At 46.0% G+C, this 26,268-nt stretch overlaps 1 protein-coding gene across 1 annotated transcript; it reads right to left on the reverse strand.

Annotated features, from left to right (window-relative positions):
* Window positions 1–638: 638 nt before the first annotated feature.
* On the reverse strand, window positions 639–25,392 carry ADCY6 (adenylate cyclase 6). The gene is given in 23 exon segments (XM_020977159.2): window positions 639–1,830; window positions 2,075–2,199; window positions 2,668–2,872; window positions 4,786–5,049; window positions 5,479–5,608; window positions 5,699–5,734; window positions 6,212–6,390; window positions 6,606–6,764; window positions 7,045–7,161; window positions 7,314–7,401; window positions 8,001–8,098; window positions 14,481–14,628; window positions 14,848–14,873; window positions 15,207–15,335; window positions 15,510–15,651; window positions 15,833–15,991; window positions 16,656–16,783; window positions 17,021–17,132; window positions 17,271–17,392; window positions 17,746–17,895; window positions 21,211–21,551; window positions 21,554–22,044; window positions 24,873–25,392. Coding segments are annotated over 22 exon segments (3,474 nt in total). The 5' UTR covers window position 22,044; window positions 24,873–25,392; the 3' UTR covers window positions 639–1,704.
* Between the last annotated feature and the right edge of the window lie 876 nt (window positions 25,393–26,268).

Here is a 26,268-nt window from a genome sequence, read left to right on the forward strand (position 1 = left end):
AGATGCTCTCAGGACTAGCAAAAAATACGAGAGCAGGATGCCCAGTCCTGAGCTCACTATCCCAACAATTCCTGACACATTACTTAACGCAACGGTTTTTGAGCACTTAGGCAGGCAAGCTGTAGTCCTTATAAGACAACAGAGGTTAATCAACAAATCAGGCCAGATTAACCAGGTTTCATTTTCTGACAGGGTTACCAGCCCTGTCAAGGTAATGCTATAGACTCAGTATGGCTGGATTTCAGCAAGGCAAAGACCTCACATGACATTGGGATATTATGGAGAGATGCAGGTTAGATGATAATACAGTTGGATGTAACTGGAACTAGTTGAATAAAAAGATGGACACCCCCCCCATCAAATGATAATTAATAGATCAGCATCAACCCGAAGGCTGCTTTATCTTGGTCCTGTCTTGTTTAACGTTTTTACCAAAACCTAGGGTGAAAGTGTAGACAGAACGTTTATCAAAGTTGTGGATGACACAGTGTTTGGAGGAATACCCAACTTGTTGGATAACAGAGTCAGGATCCAAAAAGATCTTGACAGACTCAGGCAAAAAACAATGTCCTGAAAATAATAGGAGGAAATTTAATACACAGAAATATAAAGACCTATGCTTAGGTTTTTTTTTAAAAAAATCAAGTACTAGCTGGGGGAAGTGGGCCTAGACAATAGCTTATGTGAAAAAGGTCTCAGAGTTTTAACGGATTGCAAAGTCAACATGTCAGCAGAGTAGGACACTCTGAAGGCATTCAATCTTAAGCTATATAGAATGCAGACCAACAGAGGTTCTACTTGGCTGTATTCTACTCTGATTAGTCCATACCTAGAGGACTGTGTTCAGTTCTGGGCACCCCATTTTAGAAAGGACATCAAAAACTGAAGCACATCCAAAGGAAGGCTACCAGGATTGTGAGAGGCCAAGAAACCTTGCCACAGGAGGTTCACTTAAAGTCATTAGGGATATTTAGCCTGGAAAAGAGAACCAACTTAGAAGGAACACAACGATCATCAAATATTTGAAAGGTTGTCACTGGGAAAAAGAATTACACTTCTTTTGCTTGTCTACAAAGGGCAAAAGTACAAGCAATGTATGGAACAAATTCTGGCTCTAAGGGGAAAAAAAACTTCCTAACAATTAGAGCTATCCAAAAGTGGAATGGGCAGTTCTTGGGAGGTAGTGAATTTCCCATTACTTAAAGACTTCCTACAAAGGAAGAATGACCACTTGTCAAGAATGTTTTTAGAGGGGATTCTTTTTTAGGTATGGATTGGATGACCTGTGAGGTCCTTTCCAATTCTGAGTCCTATAACCAGGAAAGACATAGGGTGTGGGGATGACTTAATAGCCATACCAACTCTCAAGAGGTGGGGAAGGCTCTTCCTTTCTGTGACCTTCTCCTTCTCCTCCCCCTACCCCTCAAGGCTGTAGAAGAAGGGGAAAGGGAGCAAACAGTTCTAGTCCCAGATAGGAAAATAAAGTCACTTGCAAAACTCTCTTTTGCTCCCTCATTCACCAGCTTAAGGGCGGAACAGGCACAATCCAGGCACAGCCTGAGCACCAACATGCTGGCTTTTTCCCTTTTGTGGTTTGCAGAGTCTGGAGCCCTAGGGCATCTGTTCCATGGCTCCACCCAGTGGGAACAGAGCCCACTTAATGCCCAGCTTCATCCTTTCAGCTGAGACTTGTGCTGAGTCCTGCTAACTGCTGGGGCCACCATTGAGGAAGTAGGTGGTCATCTCCCCTTTACCCTTCACCTTGACTACCCCTCGACACTCCAACTGGTAGCCCTTGGCAGCTAGAACCTGGTACAAGTCAGTGGTCACCTGGTAGGGGGAGGAAAGTCCACTCAGCCTAGATTCCCCAAGCTAAATCTGCAGATTACCAGGGTTTCGCTGGTTCTGCTGGCCTACCCCGACCCTTCTTCCCCCCCACCCCTGGCCTCTTCCAACCCCCAGCTCCCAGCTTCCCTCACCAACCATATCCCTCCCCTCACCTGGTTGCAATCACAGATATTCAAAAGTCCCCTCTATCCTACTCCCTCCCTGCCTCTATGTTTATCTCCCTTACCTGGATTCGGTCTGGTACCCCTGTGCTGTCCATACGACTCGACACATTCACTGTATTCCCCCAGATATCGTACTGTGGCTTTCTTGCCCCAATTACACCTGCCACTACTGGGCCGATGTTCAGCCCTAGATGTAGAAGAGAACAGGAGTGTGGGTCCGGACTAAATTCAGGGCCCAGGGACTGGAAAGCCCTTACTCCCCAGGGCTATATGAACCCTAAATAAGCTAAAGAGCTGAAAAATAACCGGGGCCTAGACCTAAAAGGAACACTTGTGCTAAGGCAGGCAGACCAGTATTTGAGTCCCGGCCCAAGGATTCCCAGCCGCAAAGGTTGGTTTACAGTGGTGGTTATTCTACAGTGGGCCTGATGTTCCACTCAGGGGCTCCCCGATCCATCAAGACTGCTCAGGGAGGAAGAATCTCTCCAGTGATCTGATGGATTAGGCTGAAGACTTGAAGAAGCATGTTGGCTGTCCCCATGTCCATGAGAACTTGGGCCCCAAGATGAATGCTATCACAAAAGAAGGTCCCCCAGCTCACTGATGGCCCCCAAATTGCTCCCAGACATTTCCCCCACCCCTACGCTCTTCTTACCAATTTTCATCTGGAAGTTATTGAAGGAGTGTTCATTGATGTGCTTCATCTGCTCCATGAGCCGCATGGCATAGTCAGCAAGTGCTGTGATATGGGAACGCCCCACCCGATCATATGTGGCTGCATTCAGTCCTGAGGCTGCCATATAGGTACTGCCAATTGTTTTAATCTTTTCCAGCTGCCTGAACTGTTCTTCACTGATGATCTAGAAGGAACAGGCTGGCATCACTGTCATTTCTTCCCTAGGCATAAAGCCTAAGCTCAGGCACAATGGGCCTTGGGGACAAAGGGAAACACCTAAGAAAAGTATCCCTACCACATTCAATTAAACTCTAGCATTTGTCACTGACTTTACTCACCTTTCTTACCTATTCAATTCCCATCCCTCTGATGACAGTCCCTACCAATCTCACTCTTCCCTCTACAGGGGTGGGCTGGTTGGTTTTTTTTTATTTAAAATACTTATTAATTCACTGATAAACCACAGTAATAATTCCATTACATGTTGACAAAAATTTTTAATGAAAAACAGGTGTGCTGGTTTTTTGGACTGTGCTTCACAGGAGTTCTCATGTTAGTGTTGTTGCACTTAACACAGTACCCAACACATATTAGGTGCTTGCTGATTTAGGTTGCCACAGTTCAGGATCTAGACCTTAGTTAAACAGGTTTGGAAATTTAACTTTACCTTTAGCTCAGTTAAGAGTGAGAACTAATTCATATGAACCAAAGTCAGGTTATGGAACAGAGTGTCAATCTAGTTATTTACAGTAGGAAACCTCTCCAAAGACCAGAACACTTTGTGTCTGTTTTACAGGGAATACCTTTTCCAGTATCAAGTACCTATGGAGTCTACTCAATATTCAGAAATTATAGAGGAAAGAGCAGTGCTTAAAGAATAATTCTCATTAAGTAGTGGCAACCTGATGCCTCACTCTTCTCCATTTTGCAGCTATAATTGCCTCTCAGAATGCAGCACCTCTAGAAGGGCACCCTTTACCTGGACAATGCTGAAGACAGTGAGAAATTATATCTGGCCATTGCTCTTTAGAATTCTAGACTCCCCAGTGACTATCATCCTTCTATTTACCTTTGTTCTTTGGCATCTCCATAGACCTTTATAACATGGTGGGCTTTTTTTTTTTTAAACCAGACCTCTGACTCCATTAGTCTGGGGTAAACTCCCATAAGTAAACTCCCTCCATCAATGTACAGCAGCACCTACTGTGTGCAACTTCAAACTTTAAAGGGTAACCTCAGGCATCAGTCACATAACCAGATTATATGACTCGCTCGTGGCTGCAAAGATAGGAGGTATGTGACAGAGGCAAGACCTGAATCTACATTTTCCTAACTTCAAAGTCAACTTTCCATCTGCTATGTCCAGCAGCTTATCTAACACACCATTCCTAAATCTACAGATCATTTTACATATTTTACATAGACATTTTAGGATATTCTTTCCTAATGACAAAGAGAGATAAAGTTTTCCCAATCTAACTGTAAGGTGGATTATTCTTGTGAAGGTAGACTGTGAATGCCATTCATGGCATGGTAACTCTTAATACAGAGGACAAGTGTTGTCATATATTAAGTGTCTTATCTTCTATCTGATCTTTTGCTTAGATCATTTCCTGCCCTCTACTTGGGAAGTCCTTTTGTCCATAGACTATACTTTGAATTTATCTCACTCTCCAATAACTTTCCTTTTCTTCTTTATCCCTCAAGTTTACTTCACTATGATTCCCCACCTTCCTCTATTCCATTGAACCTCTTCCACATTTATCCCCATTCATGCCCAAGACTTCCTCAGGGTTCCTTACCAATTGTCTCCTTGCTCCCCTAGTAGCTAACTCCCATCCTCAATGACTCTGACATGTCTAATAATTGCCCCATTTCTCTCCCATGCCAATCTTGGTACCTATGTCATCTCCCTCCTTGTGCCCCCAACAATTTCTCCCTCCACCCCAGCATTTCTCCTCTTCTGGTCCTCACTTTTCTGCTCAGAAACCCCTTAAACAAAGCCTCCCTTTCATAATCCTCCCAGTTCCCATTCCCAGAGGTCTCCATGTTCCTTAATTCCAAGTGTCCCAATCCCCACACGCATTGGTTAAATACCTCATCAAAGTCAGCAATGATCTCATTGAGCAGTCGTAGGCATTCAACACCCTCATTGTTGGCTTCCAACTCTACATAGAACTCGGAGAAGTTTGCAATAGAGGCAAACATGACAGCCACACACTCACAAGACTGATAGTAAAGTTCATCATTGCGCCGTTCCCGGGCTAGGAAGTGTGCTGCCACATCCTTGGGTAGGATGTTGTGTAGTAACCGTCGGTTATAGGCCTGGAGTTTTTCCATATCCTCTTTCTCCCCTGTTGCCTGTGGACACCATATCCATCACCTACTACTATATTTGTGAGACACTGGCACAAGGAAGGGAATGAGTAAAATTGCTACAAGTGGACATAGAGTGGGAGGCACATGGAACTAAGTCGAGCAGGGGAAGTATGGATCAGGAGTCTGGGGGACAAAGCCACAAGAAAGGGGCTATCTTAGAAGTACAGCAAAGTGACAAGTGAGGTGAATACAGAAGACGAGAAGAAAAAAATATGGGAGTGGCATATAGAAAGGAAAGGGTAGTCTAGGGAAACAAATTTCCAACTATTCCGTGGTAGTAGTTAAGGACAAAAAGACAGTGCCCAACACCCAAAAAGTGGGAGATAAGTTTCCATATTAGCTGAGATGGCTGTCCCTGTGTCACCTGTCAAGGTGCCTACTTGATGTGTACCCCAGTGCCCATTCTGTCACCTGCAGTTTCCACAGAAAGTCCAGTCGAGCAGTTGACTCCACTTGTTGGGCATGTAAGTAGAGTGCTAGTGCAAACACTAACAGGATGACAGGTGTCATGTACTTTAGGGCCACCTTCTCACCTGCAGGGCTGGAGACAGGAGGTACAGTGTGATGGGCTCACATGCCTGCACTGGGTACCCATGGGCCTCTCCTCACCTCCCCAATAGCTCTCACTTACCAATCTGGCCCATACAGGGTTCCATTGACAAATGACCTGAGGGGTGGGAGAAAAGGAAACAAGGTCAAAAGTAGGGCCTTTGTAGAGGGATGGAGATGGGGATCCACCCCAAGTGATGAGGCTCTTAAAAGAAGAAGAAGGACAGTTTCACTGATAGGGATTAATACACTTAAAAGAATACTAGGAGTTAAAAGTCCTGAGTTCCAGTCCCAGTTGTTCCACTAAGTAGCTATGCAACCTTGGGGAAATCACTGAACCCCATTATAGTTAAAATAATCAATGTGAAAGCATTTTTTTTAAAAGGACATGGCATTATGCAAAGGCAAAGACGTTTATTAAAAAGTTTCCAGTCTTAGGTTTCTTTCAAAAGAGCAAGTGTTCATGGTGGTCAAGGGTGTGACAAAAATCACAGTGCGTACAATCTGGAAAAGGGGGCAACTGGGGAAGGGATACTCAAAAGGACTGACTCAAGTCAGGGAAAACTCATGGGTGCCTAGGTGGGGACACACTCACAGTGCATGAGCACGAAGAAGCAGGTCATAGTTGTCAAAGATGGCAGCTGGGGGCCCCAGCAGAAGCAATGCCAGATATAGCAGCCCCAGGACAAGTGTCAATACCAGCTTCCCAATGCTGCTTATGTGCAGGAAGACAGAGCCAGCCAGGAGACTCAGCAGCAGGGTCCCATTGAAGTACTGGCAGGAGGGAGGGTAACAGCAAAAGCAGTGTTACCTTCCCAATCGTGGCCCATACAGACTTGAGCCAATTTCCCCCAAACAGCCCCAGTATCCTTTCTAATCCTTCTTCTCACCCCCTAATTCCCAGTTCTCATCCGTCTTTCCTGGGACCTGCACCCAACGTGACCTCCCTTCTGCAGCCTCCCATGCCACAATGATTGATGCTTGGGCACCTCGGGAAAGCTGCAGGTGGGTGTAGTACCCTCACAGAGAGGGGCATCTGAGCCAAGTGAGTAGTTGAGTTGTTGCAGGTGACAGGCAGTGATGTCTGCAGGTGTCAGGTTCAGCATTTGAGCCGCACAGATCCGTATGGGAGTATGGTTACAGGTAAACTGGGGGCAATGGGGAAGGACATAGGATTAATGGCAAACTGAGGACATGAAGGGTTTCAGGAAAACCAAGAAAAGAAAGGGGCATTCCCAAGGGAAGGAATCATAAGGGGTGGTGCTCTGGCCCTCTTGAATCAGAGAGCAAAGAAATGACTCAGGCCTCATCTAAAGTAAGTAGAAGTCTGTGGGCATTCTGGGGCCGGTGATGTTGGGGTCAGGGTGGGGATGGGAGATGTGGACAAGAAAGGAGACAGAGGGAAAGTGCAGTTGATAGGGAAGGTACCATGTTGGTGATGGCAGCGATGAAGACAAGTAAGACAGAAAAGATGCCAACTGCTGTGCTGTGGGCCCGTGAACGGACGATGCTACGGGAGAGGCGCTGCAGGAACTTTGGGAATAGCTAGAAGAGAGGAAGGAAGGTGGTCCTAGGTCCAAAGATGTGGTTAGGTTAAAGTAAGGCTTTCCTTCCTCTCTGCCCTTATTTCTCATCACGGCCCTGGCAAAACTCTGTCCTAACCCTTCCCTCCCTCCATCCCAAAGCCCCTAACTCACAGTGCCGCAGGAATAGACCGCACAGACTAGGACTAGGACTGTTAGCAGCAGGAAGATGCTGATGTAGAGTCCCAGCATTAATACTGAACTAAGGAAAGAAAGGGAAAGTGAGTAGAATCAGAGCAATTCATACTGTAACACTATAGAAACAATTTGAAAGATCTAAGAACTATGATCAACGGAATGACTATGATTCCAGAGCAATGATGAGGAAACATATTATCCACATCCTGACAAAATATGGACTAAATGCAAATGAAGCACACATTTTTTGGATATGAAAATTTGTTTTACTTGACTATGCATATTTATTATAACAAAATAAAAACTCTTAATAAGAGTTTTGGATTTTGTTTTCTTTTTCCATTGGGGAGAAGATGGGAGGAAAAGAAAATAATAAATGTTTAATTAAAAATGTAAAATTTTATTTAAAAAAAAGAGGGGGAGATAAGGGTTAAATGAGGAGACATGTGGGCTTCAACTGTCCCTCTCTGGCCACTGCTACTCCCCTTACCCTTCTCAAATAGCCAAAGGCATAATCCCCACTCTGTAAAAGGCCTAGGAGGGGAAAGGATGTTTCTGGAAGTCATAAAATGTGGAAATGTTCAGTACAGGGATTGGGGGAACATAAATTTGAAACCAATAAAGGGTACAGGGACAAGACTCGGGGCATAGAGTGTTTCTTACCGTGGGACGACGAGGAGTTGGATGAAGCAGACGAAACAGAAGACTAGCAGCGTGCAGGCCACATAACCCCCAAAGCGGGCATCCACCTTCTGGGAATACTAGGGAGATTAAGCAAGAGAGAAAATGGAAAAACCAACATGGAACTCCAGGAAGAGGTGTCTCCTGTACCACATCCCTCTCTCTCTCTTACCACATTCTCATCCTATGTCCTTAGACCCTGGCAGTTACTCCTTTAAACTAAATAATTTATTACCTAATTTGTTTGAATTAAAAACAATCCCAATCAAATCTGCATTCATAACTATTTAAATAAAATGTCTAGGGCAACTTAGTAGTTACTCCCTGAGTGTTAGGTTCCTTTTGTCAATGCGCCTCTATATTTGTGTACCAGTTCTTCCTTCAGTCTATATATATTGTTTCTCTAGTTGTTTTCTTTGTTTCACGTTACTTCAAAGAAGTCTTTCTAAAATGTTTTGTGTCCTTTTAAACTGTATTACAATGTTTCATGACATTGGCATGTCAGTTTATTCAGCCATTCACCGAATGTCATACACATAGCTTCCTTCCAGTTCTTGGGTTTATAAATAATGTTGGTATATGTTTAAACCAAAAGAAAGTGAGTTCATTACTGATTACATTTTTAGGGTATATTTTACAAGATAAGATTACTGGGTTCAAAAGATACAATTACTTTTGTAGCTCTTGTTCTCTGCTTCCAAACTGCCCATTGCCAGGGGATTTTTGATAAATTGCTTTATCAAATTGCTTTAAACTCTGAAAGGACAAGTACATCTTTCACTTTCTCTCCCACAAATTAACCCCTGATATTCTTGCCTGTTCGTTTTTCCATACATTTTTGTTATACTTTTATCTAGCTCCATTTTAAAAATCCAGTGATACTGCCTTAAATCTATAATTAAAGAAAGGAAACAACTATTTATTAAGTACTTAACTATGTACCAGGCACTGTGGGACATAAATTTAACTTAGGGACTTATGATACTGATATGACCCATCTACAAACATTGGATTTTCTTCCTGTTATTAAACCTCTGTTTCTGTCAATACAGTCTTCAGTCATTTTTCATAAAGGTAAATCCAGGTAAGTTGATTTAAAGATACTTACTGTGTTTTATTGTTAAAAAGAAGGTTCTTTTGTATAATTATAATGACCCTGTGTAATTATAATGACCTTGGCCCCCAAGAAGAGAAAATACAGCTCTCTCCTTCCTTTGCAGAAGTTTGGGAGTATAGGTGTGGAACTTAAATATACTATCAAAATCGGTTAAAGCTGGTTAATTTTGTTGAACTGCTTTTTCTGTCATTATTTGTTTTATTCTTTGTTACAAAGACTGGCTCTCTGGGGAGAAAAGGGATAAGTATGGACATGAAGGTGATATTAAAAAACTAAAACTATTTTAATGGGGTCCTTTTAAAATAAATTTCTTGATCTTTACTGGCAGCATAGAAAAACACAAAGGCCTTTTATGCATTTATTTTATATCCTGAATCTTTGCTGACTTTAAATCCATTTTTGTTGTTGTTGGGACACCCATAAAATACTGTTTTGATCTGATCTGTTCAATTCTTATGTCAATCCCTCTAATTTATTTTTTCCTGTAATTTTGATTACTAGTACTACGCCTAACATAAATAATGACAACAAATACCTTTGTTTTATATTCATTTTTAATGAGAACACTTCTTATGTTCTGACATTGCATATATTGGCCCTGAGTTTCAAGTAGATACTTTAAATACTGAAGAAAAATTCTTCCTTTCCTATTCTTTTTATGTTATTTTTTAACTTGAATAGATGTTATTCTGAAACTTTTTTCCCACTTATTGGTCATTATCTTAATAAACTGGATTTTCTTAGTGATGTGGTATATTGATCATTTTCCTAACATTGAACCATCACTGTTTTCCTGGTATAAATAATAATGATTTAAAAATATGTTTCTGTATTGTATTAGCTAATATTTTATACATGCATATTCAGTCTCCTCATCTGTAAAATCAGAATAAGAACATTAGTTTCAAAGAGTTGTTGTAACAATTAAATAAGATACATAAAGTACTTTGAAAATCTTAAAGCAGTATATAAGTGAGAAGTAGTCTTGTGACGAATGTTGCATGAAAGTCTACTCCAATGCTTCATTGGGGCAGTCAAGTGATCCTGGGTTCCTGAATTTCATTTCTAAGCTGAAGTCTTCCAAGGACAACCAGGGATGAACCATTTATAGGTCTGTTGTCTGAGAACCAACCCTGTCAAGTTTGAAGAAGTTCATCACCCAAAAGCTGGCTCTCATTAAAATTTTTTTCAGACAAAGCAACTACCAAAACTGCCTACTAATGCAAGGAATGGGGTTGACATGTGCAGCTACACAAATTCTTAAATAATACATATGCATTAATGATACTGGACTATGCTAGTGCTGCTTTTACCAACATTTAGCTCATTAAAAGAACTGGATGGCATTCCATCTTCCTGTATATTTAGGAACAGCCTACTTAGTATAGAATTATTTTTTCTTTGTAGGTCTGGAAAAGTTTACCTACAAAACCATTTGGGCCAGTTGTTTTGTTTTGTGGAGGAACTCAGTGAAATTCCACTAAAGTCAACTTTAATGCCTCACTGTCACATACAGAAGATCTTTGATTACCAAAGGTTATGCCAGAGTCCCAACCTTTGGTATCCTAATAAACATAATCACTATTTAAAATTTACTCATAGCTTTTTTATGCTCAAGTTTGTGATAAATTTTTTGGTAAGAGTTCCATGTACACTTGAAAAAATTACATATTCCTACTTTTTCTACTTAATTCTTTCCATATGTTTGTTAGAGCTTATTAAATAAATGTCATGATTCTTTGTCAACTTTTTTACTTTTTTATATTCAGATGATGGAATATTGAAATTTCCTATTTTTACATTTGAATTTATTTTTGTCATAATTCTTAACTTTTAAAAAATAAATTCCACTTATATATATGTTCAGGCCATATGAATTAAATGTTGCTAAGTAAATATCTATTACTATAACTTTTTTCACTAACTGCAAAACACTTACCTAAAATCCTAATTGGTTCCTATTTTAAAAAATATATATAGCTTATTTTGAGTTATTAACTATTTATTACAACAAGCTTAATGTTTCCTATTATTTTTGTTGAAAACATTGCTTAGTTAATCCAAAGTTCTTCCAAGCCAATTATGGATTTTTGTCAAACTCTTTGAGGTTCTTTCTGATTCAAATACAATGTTCAAATTTACAGGATATGTAATTTTCAGATTCAATCCCAAGCTTTTCAAGGTGCATGTGTATGTATATGTATGTGTTTCTATTCAGACACAAATGATACTTATACATTTAAGCAAGCATCATGAGTGAAAAAACCTGTGGAGATTCAAGTCTATAATGGATTCTTAAATCTTTAATAATTCTTTATCATTCAGACATTGAATAATTAGCTTCTTGGATACTTATATTTCTTAAATTTCTTGGTTTCTTAAATTACCAATTCTCTCAGATCTGAGGTCCTTTCTAGCCCTAAAATGCTATTTTTTTCATTTATGAAATGATTGTTGTTGTTCAGTTGCATCTGACTTTTTGTGACCTCATTTGGGGTTTCTTGGCAAAGATACTGGAGTGGTTTGCCATTTCCCTCTCCAGCTCATTTTATAGATAAGAAAACTGAGACAAACAGATTAAGTGACTTGCCCAAGGTCACACAGCTAATACGCGTCTGAGGCTGGATTTGACCTCAGGTCTTCCTGACTCTCTGGACTCAGTGCTCAATGCAGTGGGCCATCTAGCTGACCTTTGTGAAATGACACACTCTGGGAAATTTTCTACATGTTTCTTTGAATTCAAAATCTTTTATTTTTCTATAACTTCTGGATTCAGAATTAGATAAATTTAGTCTATTTTAATTTCTTGACACCTGAGACTTCTTCGATTTTATTCAACTTGATTTATTTTTCCAGTCTCCTTTGCTAGATATTCATCCAGTTATGTCCCCCAAGCACTGGCCTGGGCCCTCTTCTATTCTCCCTCCATACTATTTCAGTCGGTGATCTTGTCAGCTCCCAGGGTTTCAATTTATCATCATTATGCGAATGGTTCTTGAATTTATTTGTCTAGCCCAAATCTCTGTCTCTTGACCTTCAGTCTGGCATCTCCCACTGCTTCTTGGACATCTTGAACTGGTCATCCCGTAGACATCTTAAACTCAGCATGTACAAAACTAAACTTATCATTCCTCTTAAGTGCTCCCTTTTCCCCAACTTTCTTATCAAAGTTAAAGGCACCACCATCTGCCAGTTACCAAGGCTCATAACCTAGGTATCTTCCCCAGCTCTCTCTCACCTTTCACCCTTAACATATCAAATCAGTTGCCAAGTACCCCAGATTCTACCTTTGGAACATCTTTTGTGTATGTCCCTTTCTTTCCTCTGACACTGTCAGTACCCTGGTACAAACTCATCACTTCACACCAACCTCCTGCAGTACTTCTGATTGGTCTACCTGCCTCAAGTCTCTCCTAGCAACTGGCCTGCAGTCAGGAAGACCTGAGTTCAAGTCAGACCTCAGACACTGGCTAGTTGTGTGACTCTGGGGAAGTCATTTAACCTCTGTTCACCTCAGTTGCCTTAAATAAAATGGGGATAATAACAGCACCTACCTCCCAAGGTTCTTCAGCTATAAAATGAGCTAGAGAAGAAAAAGGCAAAACCACTCCAGTATCTTTGCCAAGAAAGCCCCAAATGGGGTCACAAAGAGTTGGATATGACTGAACACAAAAAATAGCACTTATCTCTCCTGGTTGTTCTGACAATCAAATAAGATATTTATGAAGCACTTAGCACAATGCCTGGAACATAGTAGGCACTTAATAAATGCCTTTTTCTCTACTTTCCTTCCTCTTCTCACTCCAGTCCAACCTCCACTCAGCTGTCAAACTGATCTTCTTAAATTGCAGGTTTAACCATGTCACCTTTTCCTACCCATTCAATGAACTCCAATGGCTCCCTATTACCTCCAGCATCAAACACAAAACCTTCTGCTGACTTTTTGAAGCCAAAACCTGCCCCTTTCCCAACCTTTGCAATTTACTTACATTTTATTCCCCTCTACCCACTCTGAGGTCCAGTGACACTGGCCTCCTTGGTTAAGCCAACCCAGCTCCTGACTCCACACATTTCCACTGGCTGGAATGCCTGCAGTGTTTTCTTTTCTCATCGCTACCTCTTAGCTTACCTGGCTTCCTTCAAGTCCCAGCTAAAATCCCATTTTCTGCAAGAACCTTTTCCTAATCCCCCTTAAAGCTAGTGCCTTCCCTCTATGATAATCTCCCATTTATCCTATCTGCATCTCATTTGTACATATCATTTGCATGTTATCACCCCCATTAGACTATGAGCTCCTTGAGGGTAGCCACTGTTTTTCGCCTTTCTTTGCTTAACACAATGCAGGCACTTACTAAATGCTTGATGACTTGACTGTGTGCTGCTTCCATGGAAGCATTTAATTTTATTTGGCCTTGTATTTTTTAAAGGTATTTTTTGATGCTTTGCTATTGTTGCTGAATTGTAATCTTACTCTAATTACCTTAGCTGCATTTTTTCCATCACTTCTGATAGCAAATCACCTTACATGCCTGTATTAGTTTGTTCCTTGGTACAATAATATTATGAAATTTCATTATCCAGAGTTTTTCTTTGGCGTGTTCATTATCTGTCAGATCATGTCCACCCCCTTCCTATGTCTATGATTTTTTTCCCCCTTTTATACAGTATCTGGAGAGGGAGATAGTTCTATACTTAGGTGAGTTCCTCTCTAGCAGTGGAGTAGGTGGTAGCAGAGGAACCAAATGAGCTATATTCTCTTGTCATCTCTTACGGAGAGGGAATTAACTTGCTGTGGGTACTGTCAGAGACTTAAAGCAAGTTATCTGTTGCTCCCACCCTATACTTGCTGTCTATCCCAATGTTCGGGGTGACTTCCTTCTATCCTAAATGTAGGAGAAGGGGATTCACTTGATATGGATTGGCATCATCCCTCTCTACTCTTGGGGAAGATGGGACATGGAAAACATGGCACAAAAGTGTGGCAACAGCTACAGACTCTTCTTTAGCCAACCTGCAGAGGCAAAGGAGAGCCATTGCCGTGGACCTTACTCCCTCTCACCTTAGCTGCAGGGCATCAGGAGCTCCCTCAATCATCTGTCCCTAGTCACAAGGGAACACATGCTTCACTACATAGCTGCTGGGTCCCTCTTTTTATTGTTGCTGTTCTTTCTTTCAGTGGTGTTTCTGAATCTTATTGTGGAGGCCAGCAGAGTTGACTTATTCTCATGTGTTCCAGAAAGTCCCATAGTTAGTCTTAAGCTTTTTATCCTAGGTCTACTCATAATTCTCTCCTCCCCTTGAAGCATATTTATCCCAAATCCTGATTCTATGTCCAGTTCCCTCACCTTCTTTTCAAGTTCTGGTGTCTGGAAGGTGAGAAGGAATCGACGTACATGGTCTTTGCGCAACTGATCAATACTTCGAGCATCAATGGCACGGCCCAAAAATTCATCCACCTCATCCTCAGGGTTCAGGGCTTCCTGGGCACCACGGCTGCCAGATATAGGAAATGTGTGTTACCAGGGGAATAGAAGAATCAGCACTAAAGCATGATGTGTGCCTAAGTCCCCAACAAGCCTGGGGCTTACAAAAGAAGGGAATAGGCTCAATCCCCACCCATTTTGAGGGAAGTGGCCCCCAAGTGCCCTAACCATATACTCTATGCAGCGTACAACCCAAGCCCTCCAATCCCAGGTCTTGACCTTCACTTACTTGTCTTTACTTGAATCATCGATGCCCTGAAGAGAGGGGCAAAATGTGAGTGAAGAGGGCAAACTTCATTCCCTTCAAACTTTACCCTAATCTTGACTGTGGTTCCCCCACTCCTCCCATTATATGAGCTTTCCTACCACTAGCTCTGGGGAGACTTCATCCCTGTGGCTCACACTCCAAGGATGAAATCATCACTCCCCCCATTCCTTAAGCTCCACCCAGGCATCAGTTCTATGGGAGACACAGGAACCCTTGGGCAGCCATCTGGGCCCCGAGACTGAGGAAGGAAGCCAGGGTGGGAGGGAAGGGGGAGATACTGAATGTGGGGGTAAGATAGATGAAGACCCTATATTCCTCACCATCTGGCGGAAAGCCTTGGAGTCCTTGGTGCGAGAAAAGGAACGATCTGGCACCCAGCGTGGCATCAGCCCTTCGTTAGAATTGGCTCGAGTCCGTTGTATCTTGGCCAACATGGCTTTTTCCTCCTTCTGTGCCAAGGGCAGGGTACACACAGAATGAGAGTAAAATAAATGACCTTCTGCACTTCTTCTCCCTAATTCCACCCCTGCCCTTTTCTCCCTCCACAGTGCCACCTCCCTACGTCCTTAACTTTCCTCCCAAATATCCCTGCTCCCCTCTCCCAAGCCCACTTAGGCCCTGACCCGTTTTTGAGTGGCCCCCAGAATCAGGAAGGTCTCAATGTGCTGCTCTTTGAGATAGGCATTCCGCTCACCACCCCTGCCAGGCTCTACTTCATAGTCGCCATTTAGATATTGCAGAGTAGCCCCGGTAATATGGATCCGGCTTGGGGGAAGAGGGAAAGAGAAGAAATAGGAATGAGACTTTAGATTCCTACAAGCTCCCTAGTCTTGACTTCTCAATTATACCTAGTATTCCCACCTCCTTTGCAGAGGCTCTGGCCCCAGGACGCTCCTCCTTCTTTCAAACTCAACCTGTCCACATAGTCCCTAAAGTCAGTACTTACCCTGCCCGGCCTCCAGCCTCCATGTGATTGGCGAGGGTAACATCATTGGACCAGACATCAAACTGCCATTTTCGAAGGCCTAGAACACCACAGTGTACTCGCCCACTGTGGATACCCACACGCATATTCACATTCACACCTGTGACCTCCCGCACCAACCTGTAGATATGGTGGAAAACAACTTAGCTTCCTGGGGGAATAGCTAGCTTTATGTGAGCTCCCCAGGCTTGACCTGCCCCTGACAGCAGAATGGGATGGTGCAAGACAAATTGTCATTCCTCCCCCCGCCCCTTCCCCCTCTACCCCCTGACTCCTGATGCCTTGTCAGGGGCTAGGTCAGGCCAGGAAAGCAGCAGAAGGTAGGAGGGTACTTCATCTGGTCATATGCAGGGGAATTTGGGGAGCTCACATAGACACATTTGAATAATATGCTCTTTATCCATGCTTCATGCATGTTCCACTAAAATAGGACCACGCTGTCCCATGGAACCATCATTCTAGGCCAGGCAGAGTGGAAATATGGATAGGATAGTGTGCATTCAGACTAATGCGTGCATGTGATATGTCAAGGACTTCCCAACCCAGTACCCCATTTCTGGCTTAGGATCTAATAGTAGATAATAATCTCTATAGACATGCAAGGGGTAAAACCCGGGAAAAATTAAAGATGGGAGAAAGATGGTACTGAGGACAGAGCATTCAGGGTGGATAGGTGGCAGTGCCCTAGGGGTAGGGGAAGGAAGTAACGAATGATATGGAAGGGAAAAAAAGCTTGGGAGTGCCAATGATATAGGGAGAACCTAAGGATGGGGGAATTTCTCACGAGATAGCCTCGATCATGTCCACACCCATCTCCACACAGCAGTGGGCATGGTCAGCCCGGGGCTCTGGTAATCCAGAGACACAATAGTAACAGTCCCCCAAGATCTTGATCCGTAGGCAGTGATTTTCCTGGGGGGGGAGGGGGATGGGGAGAATTTGGTAATGGGCTGGGACCACCACCTGCACTGTCTACCCAACCTGTCTAATCCATACCTATGTCCAAACTAAGTGCTACCCTTCCATGATCTGTTAGTCAGTGACCCAAACTTAGGAATTATATCTTCCCATGGTCAAGTTGTAGCCCCCGATACCCAGGTGTAGCCCCCAATACCCAAAAACCAGCCCATGCCCAGAGGGCACTCTCACCGCAGCCAGTTTATCAAATCGGGCGAAGAGCTCATTAAGGGTCATGACCAATTCTTGTGCAGTACACTGGGAGGCCAGGCTGGTGAAGCCCTCGATGTCAGCAAACAGGATGCTGGGAGATGTGGCAGCAGGTAAATGAGGAGCCATTTTCCCTGGGGCTCACTCATCCCACTGCTCCCCTGAACCCACCAAACCCCTTAAAACTAGACCCAGCCACTGACCCTCACCTTTGCCCATTCTTTGACCTTACCTGACATTATCATGCTTCTGGATATAGATCTTATGAAACATCATATCCTCTTTCTTGGTGTTTATATCCTCCTTCATCTCCAAGGCAACATGTTGGGGTAAGACTGAGAGCAGCAGTCGCTCCTAGGCCAAGGAACCCCAACTATCATTCTCCCCCAAACACACACTGTACATTCTGACATGTATCTCCTTCCCCAGACCCTTCTATAGCTATCTGAGACCCCACCTGAATCACTCAATCTCCCACACCAAACATTTCCCTGATTCAATATACTTTTCTCTACCCTTCAACCCAATTTTCAATTCTTTTGATTCTTAGACCTTGCCTTGTTCCACCCTTCTTTTTCTCATCCCCAAGTAGTCCTGGGCTCTATCTCACACCCCAAAGTACTTGGGCGGGGGGGAAAGGCAGGAAAAACTTGGGTTGGGACCACCTAACCCCCAACCCTCGGTATTTTTCTCTTCCCAGTCCCTACCTGCTGCCGATTTTCATGCTGAAGGTGTAGCCGGGCCTGGATGTAGCCTCGAGTCTCCTGAAAGGCCTGACGCTGGGACACTTCAGCTGGGTAGTGGGTGCATATGCCAATGATATTGGTACAAAGGAACAGGAGCACGTTGGCACTGAGCTGAGGGGAGCAGGGAAGCTTAGATCCCTTCCTCCCACAGATTCTGAAAACAATCTACCCCAGGAAGTCCCACCTCTCACCAACATTTAGGAAAAAAAATCAGACTCTCATGCCCAGAATGCCTAACCACCTCTCTCTGTGTGTTGTTCTCCTCTCAGTTCTCAAGGGACTGGAATAGTTCTGTCTCTCCCTGCCACCAACCAACTTCAGTGACCATGGACTGGACATCTCCTAAGGCCAACAGGATGTTTTAAGACCAGACTGCCTTCTTAACTAACCCTCTTTAATTCTTTTCCCACTCTATTTCCCTTTCCAATTCCCAACTACCCCAAGCCCTCTAGTACCTCTAAAGCCAAGGACAGACTTAATACTAGGGTTGAGCAATAGAGTTCAGTATATTGGCAGAGGCCTGACAATTCCTCAGGGGAAGACAAAGACACTAACTAGAAGAACACTGCCTTTTGTTGGTGTGGGGGTGAAAATAATGGTACCAGGCTAATCCCAATCATCTATATTATACCTGGGCTGAACTCACCATGAGCTTCCCTATTCTACAAATGTTTAGCATAGGATTGGGTAGAATTAGCTCAGGGAGGGGGAAAGAGGTCCAGCCTAAGTGGACCTCAATACTGTTGGAAGCTCAGGGGTTAACTTGCAACCTTCAACAATGCCCCAGAATTGGCTACAGGGCAGGGCATATCATTCTGGAAGGGTGAGGAAGAAATCTAACCCTGACCAAGAATCAGGAGTTCTAGCGTTGGCCCTGCCACTAACACCATATGACATTAGACAAATCACTTCACCTCTTGGGGGCCTCAGGTTCCTTATATGTAAACCAAGGCCCCTTCTAGCTCTAACACGATTCTTCTCTCAGCTACCCTTCCCTTCCCCACTTCCCACGTGCCAAGGCTGGGATCAGGCCTTCCTCCCACAGGGAGGGGAATGGGAGGCTGGGGGATAGGGGGTTACAATATCTCTCTTGGGGTTTCTAAGAATAACCTATGGTTGGGGAGAAGGGAAGGGGGGGAAGACAGACAAACCAGGCAACTTCCCTTCCTGGCCCCGGGGAACCAGAGAGGAAAATGTGAGTCACAGTGAGGGGAGGGGGTGACGGGGGACTGAAATAACTCTGTGTGTCTATCTGATTGTGAGAAAAACTGATAGTGTGAGACTGTGCTGGCTGTTGGACTATAAGTGTGTGGTATGTGCATGTGTCAGCCTGAGAATGACTATATGACTGTGTACACAATGCGAATGTTAGAGTGAGATACTAGGCTGGCTTGCCACTGAGGGCCACACCCCTAACAACTTCCATGGCTCCTCCTCCTGCCACGGGCAGGGCAAAGACTGTTATTGCCAGGGGATGTTGTTATTAATAACAGTAAATACCTCCCACTGATATAGTCTTCATAAATAAATCTATAAAGTAGGTAGAATGTTTATTACCCCCATTTTACAGAGAAGGAAACTGAGGTTCAGAGGTCTAGAGGTTGAAGGGGAGCACCAGAGCACTACTATTGACCAAGGCCCCATGGGTCCAAATGGAATCAGGAGTTTCTGAGCTCAAGGAAAGACTGTGGACAGCCTCAGGCCACAGGGTTTGGCAGGGGCAAAGGGAGCTTCCCCCACCCACCCCAAGAATGTGCCTGAGACCCGCTGGGCGAGGCAGCAGCAGTATGCCCATGGAGAGGGAGGCAGCCCTGGCATAGCCTTGGCCTTTGTGGAGCTGTACCCCTCAGTGGGGCACTGGGCCAGCTTCTGGGCATGATGCCATCAAGGAGAAGACGCCCACACTAGGGGGTAGGGGAGTAGAGGAAACAGGCAGCACCTTCTCTGAGTCCCTTTCTCAGAAGGGTGCCAGCAGTCTGAAGGATCTAACTTGATCCCTTATAGCAGAAAGTTGAGGGTATCGAGGGAGTTGGTGGTCCTTGGCCCTTTAAGAGCTCCGAGTATGCCTACAGGGCATGTGTTCCATAACAGACCACTGATAAAGTTACTTCCATAAGGTACATTCTGTTCCGGGTGGTACAGCTGGGCAGGCCAAAGGCAAGAAAGCCAAAATGCCCAGCTCCTTGTCCTGAGAACCCCAGATAACTACTCCTCTCTGAGAGAGTTTGAAGCACTATAGGCAATACAGTCCCTTCAGTGCTCCAGGTAAGGCTCTTGAGGTGCTTGGGGATGGTAGGAATAGCCCCCTGGAGGAAGAGCTAGTGAAAAGCTCTTCTCTCCCCTTCTGTACCTGGGCACTATACCTCAGCTCATTCTCTCCCCACACAACTGAGATGGAAGAAAAGGCAAGAGGGGAAGGCCTACTCAGGAAGCTCTCTGACAGCTATGATCTGAAAGAGTAAAAGCCTCTCCAGATGACCCTCCTTCGGTTCTACTCTCTCCCTTTGCCTCCCTCTCTGCTCATCTGCCCACCTCCTTGTCCCAAGTGAACTGCCATGTCACTCTGGGGTCCCAAGTCCTGCTGAAAAACCATAGCACTCACAGAGTTAAGTAGCACTGAGATGGGGAGATCAATTTTCTCCCTGCTCAATGCAGAGTGGAAGAGAGGAAGGGAACAAGTATTTACTAGTTGCCTACTATGTGCAAGGTGCTGGGCTGAGTGCTTTACAACTTGGCTTACAGCTGCTGGCGTGAGGATTTTAGGCCAGGATTTGGTGTATCCAATCTCTCAAGACCTCTCCCTTCTCCAGCATATCCCAAGGTTGGTTCTAGAAAAGGTTACCCACCAGGGATGACAGGGCAGCTGGACATTGCCCCAGGGGAAGAAGAGATAGGACCAACTTTACCCCATCCTTTGGGGATAAGCAACCCCTTCACTCTCTACCTAAGCAGTCTGCTATTCTGATATCAACCCAGGGTCAGCAATGCCAGTGGCCAGTGGTCATACTCCAACACTGTTCATTTAACCCTTCCGTTATAAAGATTCCTCTTGAACCTTAGGAGACTTTCCTCCACCGGATTCTAAGATGTATCTCTGAGCCATTAGGTAAGAATGTTGGAGACAGGGAGGGATCTATAGCTTCTCCATCAGCACCCTCTCACTATTCAGTGGGAACTTCAAAGAATGGTATCTCGCCTTCAGGTATCTTTAACAAGACCTAATTTCCTTAACATGGATGCTTTTTCCCCATTCCCAGAAGGCAGCTTTCCCTTGTATCACTCCTACCATATCGACATATCTCTCCCCCAAATTCCTTTTGCCCAATAATCCCTGACCAGATACCCACTACCCCCAGATTCTGGACTCCTATACCTCTCTTTCCCTGATCTTCATCCTACCCAGTATCTATCTTCCTTCCTACCCACCTGCTTCCAGAGGAAGGTGTCATCTCTGTTGAGCTGCCAGGCGACAAGCAGATGGAGAGCAGAGAGGCCCAGGCCACTCAGCACAGCTGCCCTCATGCGGACAGGTAACAGGGTATAGGTGATGTAAACAAAGAACACTGGGCACCACAGCCCAGCTGAGGCACTTCGAGGGGCAGCCACCAAGGCCATACCCACCTGCACAGCCGCCAGAACAGCCAGCACCACATAGCTCACCACCCACATGGAATCCTGGTTAAAGTCATGACGGTTACACACCACCATAAGGGCCACAAAGAGGGCAGCAGCCCCAGCCAGGAGTGCCACGTAGGCAGGTGAGGGTGAGCAGGGGCTGCATGGAAGGCCAAAAGCACAGCTGTCAATAGCACCAGCACCCCCATCAGCAGAGTCAAGCTGCTCTGGTTCATTTGGAAGAAATAGCGTTGGTAGAGCCGTTCCAGCTTGGCTGATCGAAACTGCTTGGACTGAAACACCCTTGCCAGGTGTTGCCAACAAGAATTTGCACTCCCAGGCATCCCACTGGGTGCTGCCGCCTCACTGTCCTCAAAACCCAGGGCCACAGACCTCAGTCCTAGTTCCTTCCCTCCAACTTGACCCCGCTTTCGGGAATAGGCATCATCCTGCCATGGACATCGTGGAGGGGCTGGAGGAGAGGGGCTTGGTGGCTCAGCATCTTGGAGGCAGCTCATGTAGTGGGCACCACAAAAGCCACCGCCCCTGGCTCCTCGGTGCGGGCGCTTCTGTCCATTTCGTTCACCCCAAGCCATCTTCCGCTCATCTACCTTTGGCACCAGGACACCACTAAACCAAGACATACTGCAGAGAGGAAGGAAGGAGGTAGACAATTGAGAACATGCCCCAAATAGCTGACTGGCATGATTTAAATGTGCATGTGGACTGGTGCTCTTTACTCCAAAAGAAAGAAGACAGAACAATTAACCGTATCCCAAATCATCACCCCAGAGGCTACCAGCTCTGACTGGCTTAAAAGAGACAACGAATGAACAATAAACAAATAAAAGCTAATAACAATATGCCCTTGCATTTGTATAGGGCCTTAAATTTTTCTAACATTCCACCTGATCTTCAGAAAATACTTCATCAAACTAATAAAGACATATGCTATTCCCATTTGACAAATGAGGAAATTGAAGCCCAGAAAAACTAAGTGATTTGCCCAAGTTTCTATAGCTAATTAGTAACTTCAAGAGTCAAGAGTGGACCCCAAGTTTACTCTCCTGCAACACTCCCAACCTGCCTCTGGCCAAGCTCAGGTCTTGAATGGAGCATCATAATCATCAAATATTTACTAAACACCTATTATGAATAGAGCACTGTGCTAGGCACTAAGTTGAACCTCCATACTCCTCCAGGGTACCTATTTGGGGGGTCACATACTAAAAATATAACAGGTGATCCTTCCTGTTGGGAGGATGGGGGGGGAGGAAAACTGAGGCAAGCTGTTAAGTGGCACTCCAAGCTGGCACCTGAAGATAACTGGCCCTACCAGTTACTCCTGTGGTCAGACAATCAAACCTTTGTCTTCCCCTCCCCCTAAACTCTGGGATTTCTCCAGCTAGGTTCCCTGTAGGGTAGTATGAACCTTAACTATGGCCCAAACTGAGGTACTTGGCTGGGGTGAATGGGTGGCAGGGGGCATTAAGATTTGAAAAATACCAAAGACCTGGCCCTTCAATACCATCTGATCCCCAAACCCACAAAAACAAAAAGCACCCAGGCAAAATTACCAATAACTTCCAAGGGATGGAGAAAGATCATGAGAGTCATAAGCATGACTGTACCATTTCTCTAGTTGGCCTGGCTCCCTGTGTCCTCAGTCAGGCTGTTCCCACAGCTGCCTGGGGCCAGATCCCAGATCAGGACCGTTTTCTACTCTTCTCCCTCCCTGACATCCTGTTCCTGACTACCCTCCCTACCCCCACCTCTCAGCTTTGTTTCCAATCCCCCCAGATCCCATCCCCAAGGACCTGTTCACAGCCCCATTCCCAGCCCCTTCTCAGTTGTGTCCCCTAGCACAGGGCATTGAGCCAAAGAAGAGTGAAAAACTCAGCCCCACACAAAACTCAGTGAAAAACAGTATCATTCTGGCACCTCTAGTTAGTAGAGTGATATGGGGAGGCAACACACAAACCTCTCTGCCTTATAAGTGACCACCTAGATAGCTGTGTAAGCTCCACTACTTTCATCTCCCTTGCTGCTGAGACAAGACTAAGAGTGTGGGGGTGGGGGGGGTGTTTTACAAAGCTGAATACCAGACTGCCCACTTAATGCATCAAACTATAGGTCCCAGCAATCCATCACTCTGGACCCGATAGCCTTGGTCCTTCCTCCTTTTTTATGGTCTGACTCTGAGTTCTCTTTGACCTTCCTCCTCTCAAGGGGCCTAGCTCCAGGCACTGAAAGCTTGAGAGCTCTCTCTGTTACAACTCCCATAACTTGGAAGCTACTTCCTATCCCATTCCCATCTACTTTGCTGCCTGAGGCCAAGCCTCCAGTGGTTACCTCCACCCCCAGCTCACCCCTTTCTCTGATGCCTGATCTTTCTTTCCATGCTCTACATGGGCCGTGGTGGTCAGAGGGCAAAAGACTCCCCCTGTAGTTTCCAGGGAGATACTAACCCTAGATGTGCTCCATCTCTGCTAATATTTCACCCCAACTCCAAATGATTCAGGGTTGCCCCAATCCTTGATTCTTCTCCCTTAACCAAAGGGAGATGAAACCTCCAGGTCTTTAACCCTTAAAAAAGCTCACAACAAATTACACTGCCTAGGTAGGGTCCCTTTAATGCCTCCTCTCCCCTCCCACAATCGTAGAATATGGGCTCCCAAAGGCCATTTTCCTCCAATGGACTAAGAAAATCCCTATCAGATTGGGATTCTCATATTCCCCGCCCTCCTCCCCATTTCTCCTTCAAGGGCTCAGACCCCAAATTCCTATTACTTCCCCTCAATCCAATTCAAATCGACTGTTTTAAGAAAGGGGCATCAGCTAGATAGCTCAGTGGATAAAGCTCCAGCCTTGCAGTCAGGAGGACCTTGACACTTACTAGCTGTGTGATCCTGGGCAAGTCACTTAACCTCGATTACCTCACCAAAAACAAAACAAAACAAAACAAAAAAAGGAGCCGAAAACCAGGAGCTAACCTGAGCCTTTGGCCTTTCACACAAGCCTGACTTATCTCCATAATTCTCAGATTTTCTTCCTACTCCTCACTCTGAATCAGGCCTTGGGGATTGGCAGGAGGGTAAAGGGTTAGGATAAAGTACGGGGTGGGGGGGGGGAAGGGGCCTGTGACAGAGGAGGAATGGGGTGGTTAGGCCTGGGAAAAGCAGGAGCTCTAGCTAAGAGAGGTAACCAGTCTATTTGACCCTCACACACACCTTCCCCTAACTCCCAACCCACACAGCAGTCCCTTCCTTTTGCACCCCTCCCCCAATTTTATCCCGCCCCGCCCCCCCTTCCGGAGAAGCAGGTAGAGGTCGGGTTTGCAGCAGGGGGTGAGGATTGGCCCTGGGGCTGAGACCTCGGGGTTCTCACTCCCCTCTCCGCCCCAGGCGCCGGGCCCTTCTCCTGCAGGAACCTGGGCGTCCCCGCCGCCGCCGCTCCTCCCCACCTGGCCTCACCTGCCCTGCCGGTTCGGGTCGGGGCCTCCCCCGACCCCCGCCCAGCCGCCCCCGCGGGCTCCCTGCGGGGGGCGGGCGGCGGGCGCTACGCGGGGTGCCGAGCTGGGCACCTCCCTGGCTGCCTCGGCCGCGGGGCCGCGGGGCCCTGGTCCTCGCCCCGTCCCGGGCTGTCCAGCGCAGCCGCCCTCTACCCCGGATCCAGAAGTCCCCTCCCCGCGGGTTCCCGGGCTCCCCGCCTTAAAGGCGCCAGCTCCTTTTGTCCCGGCACCCCTCCCCCGGAGCGGGCCCGCGGGATGGGGGCGAGCGGGGCCCAGGGAGCCCCCTCCCCGCTCCGCCCTCCGCGCTCCGCCAGGCCTGGGAACACAAGAAGCTTCTGTTCCGCGATCAGGACCAGGATCAGGACCCGGGCTGATCCTGGTGGGGAGGGGAGTGCGGGGGAGGGGTCCTGGTTCTGGGGTCCGCCCCACCCCCGCCTCCTTCCGCGTAGCTCTGGCCCCGGAGTCCCGGGCGTCCACGCCACCCAGCCTCTCCCCGGACCCTCCCCGCCCACCAGAGGTCCGGTTTCCTTCCTGCCCAGGTCCCCTGGGAGCTGAGGTTAACCTGTGCCCGCAGCTTCCCCCCTCGTTCCCGCCCAGCTACGGCCTCTGGCTCCGGCTCCCCAGGGAGCCCCGTTTAATAATTAATTAAGGTTTCATTCCAGAAGGCGCCAGGTGTGTGTGGCCAGCTTTCCCCCACAACCCCCGCCCCACCTCCGCACACACACATATACGCTCGCCGATCTTCTTCCTCCTCCCTCCTTCTCTGCCCGCTGGGAAGACTGGTGCCCCTAGGGCACTAAGTACAAGGGGACTAAGGAGGTAAAAGGGTGATATTCCTCTCCCAAAGATGATTACAAGCCCCTCTCTCCCCGGGTTCCCTCCCCCGACCAGGGTCACCTGCCATCATCTGAGTGTTCTCCCTCGGGTACCTGGCACTTCGAGGGGGCATCGCTGGTTGAGCACCTGGGGAAACTTTGAGGCTTTTATGAATTTCACACATTTCCCCCCCTCCAGTTGCGGCAGCATAAGTTACCTGGGAGCGGAGTCACGTGGTAGCTTTTTCCCCCCTTTAACCCTTTCAGAGTACCCCAATTTGTGGGTTAGAGCCCTTGAGAGCTAGCTATGCTAAGTGCCAGGGCCCTGGTGTAGATAGGTGGATAGTAATATGCAGGAGGTGAGCAAATTGTTACAGCGATTGGGAAGGGCACTGGAATGACAGAAGTCAGACATTGTATCTTGCAGAACTCCACCTCTTAAAGACAGACCCCAAGTCAGCCTCTCACAGCCCCCACTGCTCTGAAATCTGAAGGGGCTTGCCTTCCATAGATATGAGTTGGTTGTTAAACACTGTAGTTTTA

Source organism: Phascolarctos cinereus, unplaced genomic scaffold, assembly GCF_003287225.1.
Source record: "Phascolarctos cinereus isolate Bilbo 61053 unplaced genomic scaffold, phaCin_HiC Scaffold_1;HRSCAF=81, whole genome shotgun sequence".
NCBI lineage: Eukaryota > Metazoa > Chordata > Mammalia > Diprotodontia > Phascolarctidae > Phascolarctos > Phascolarctos cinereus.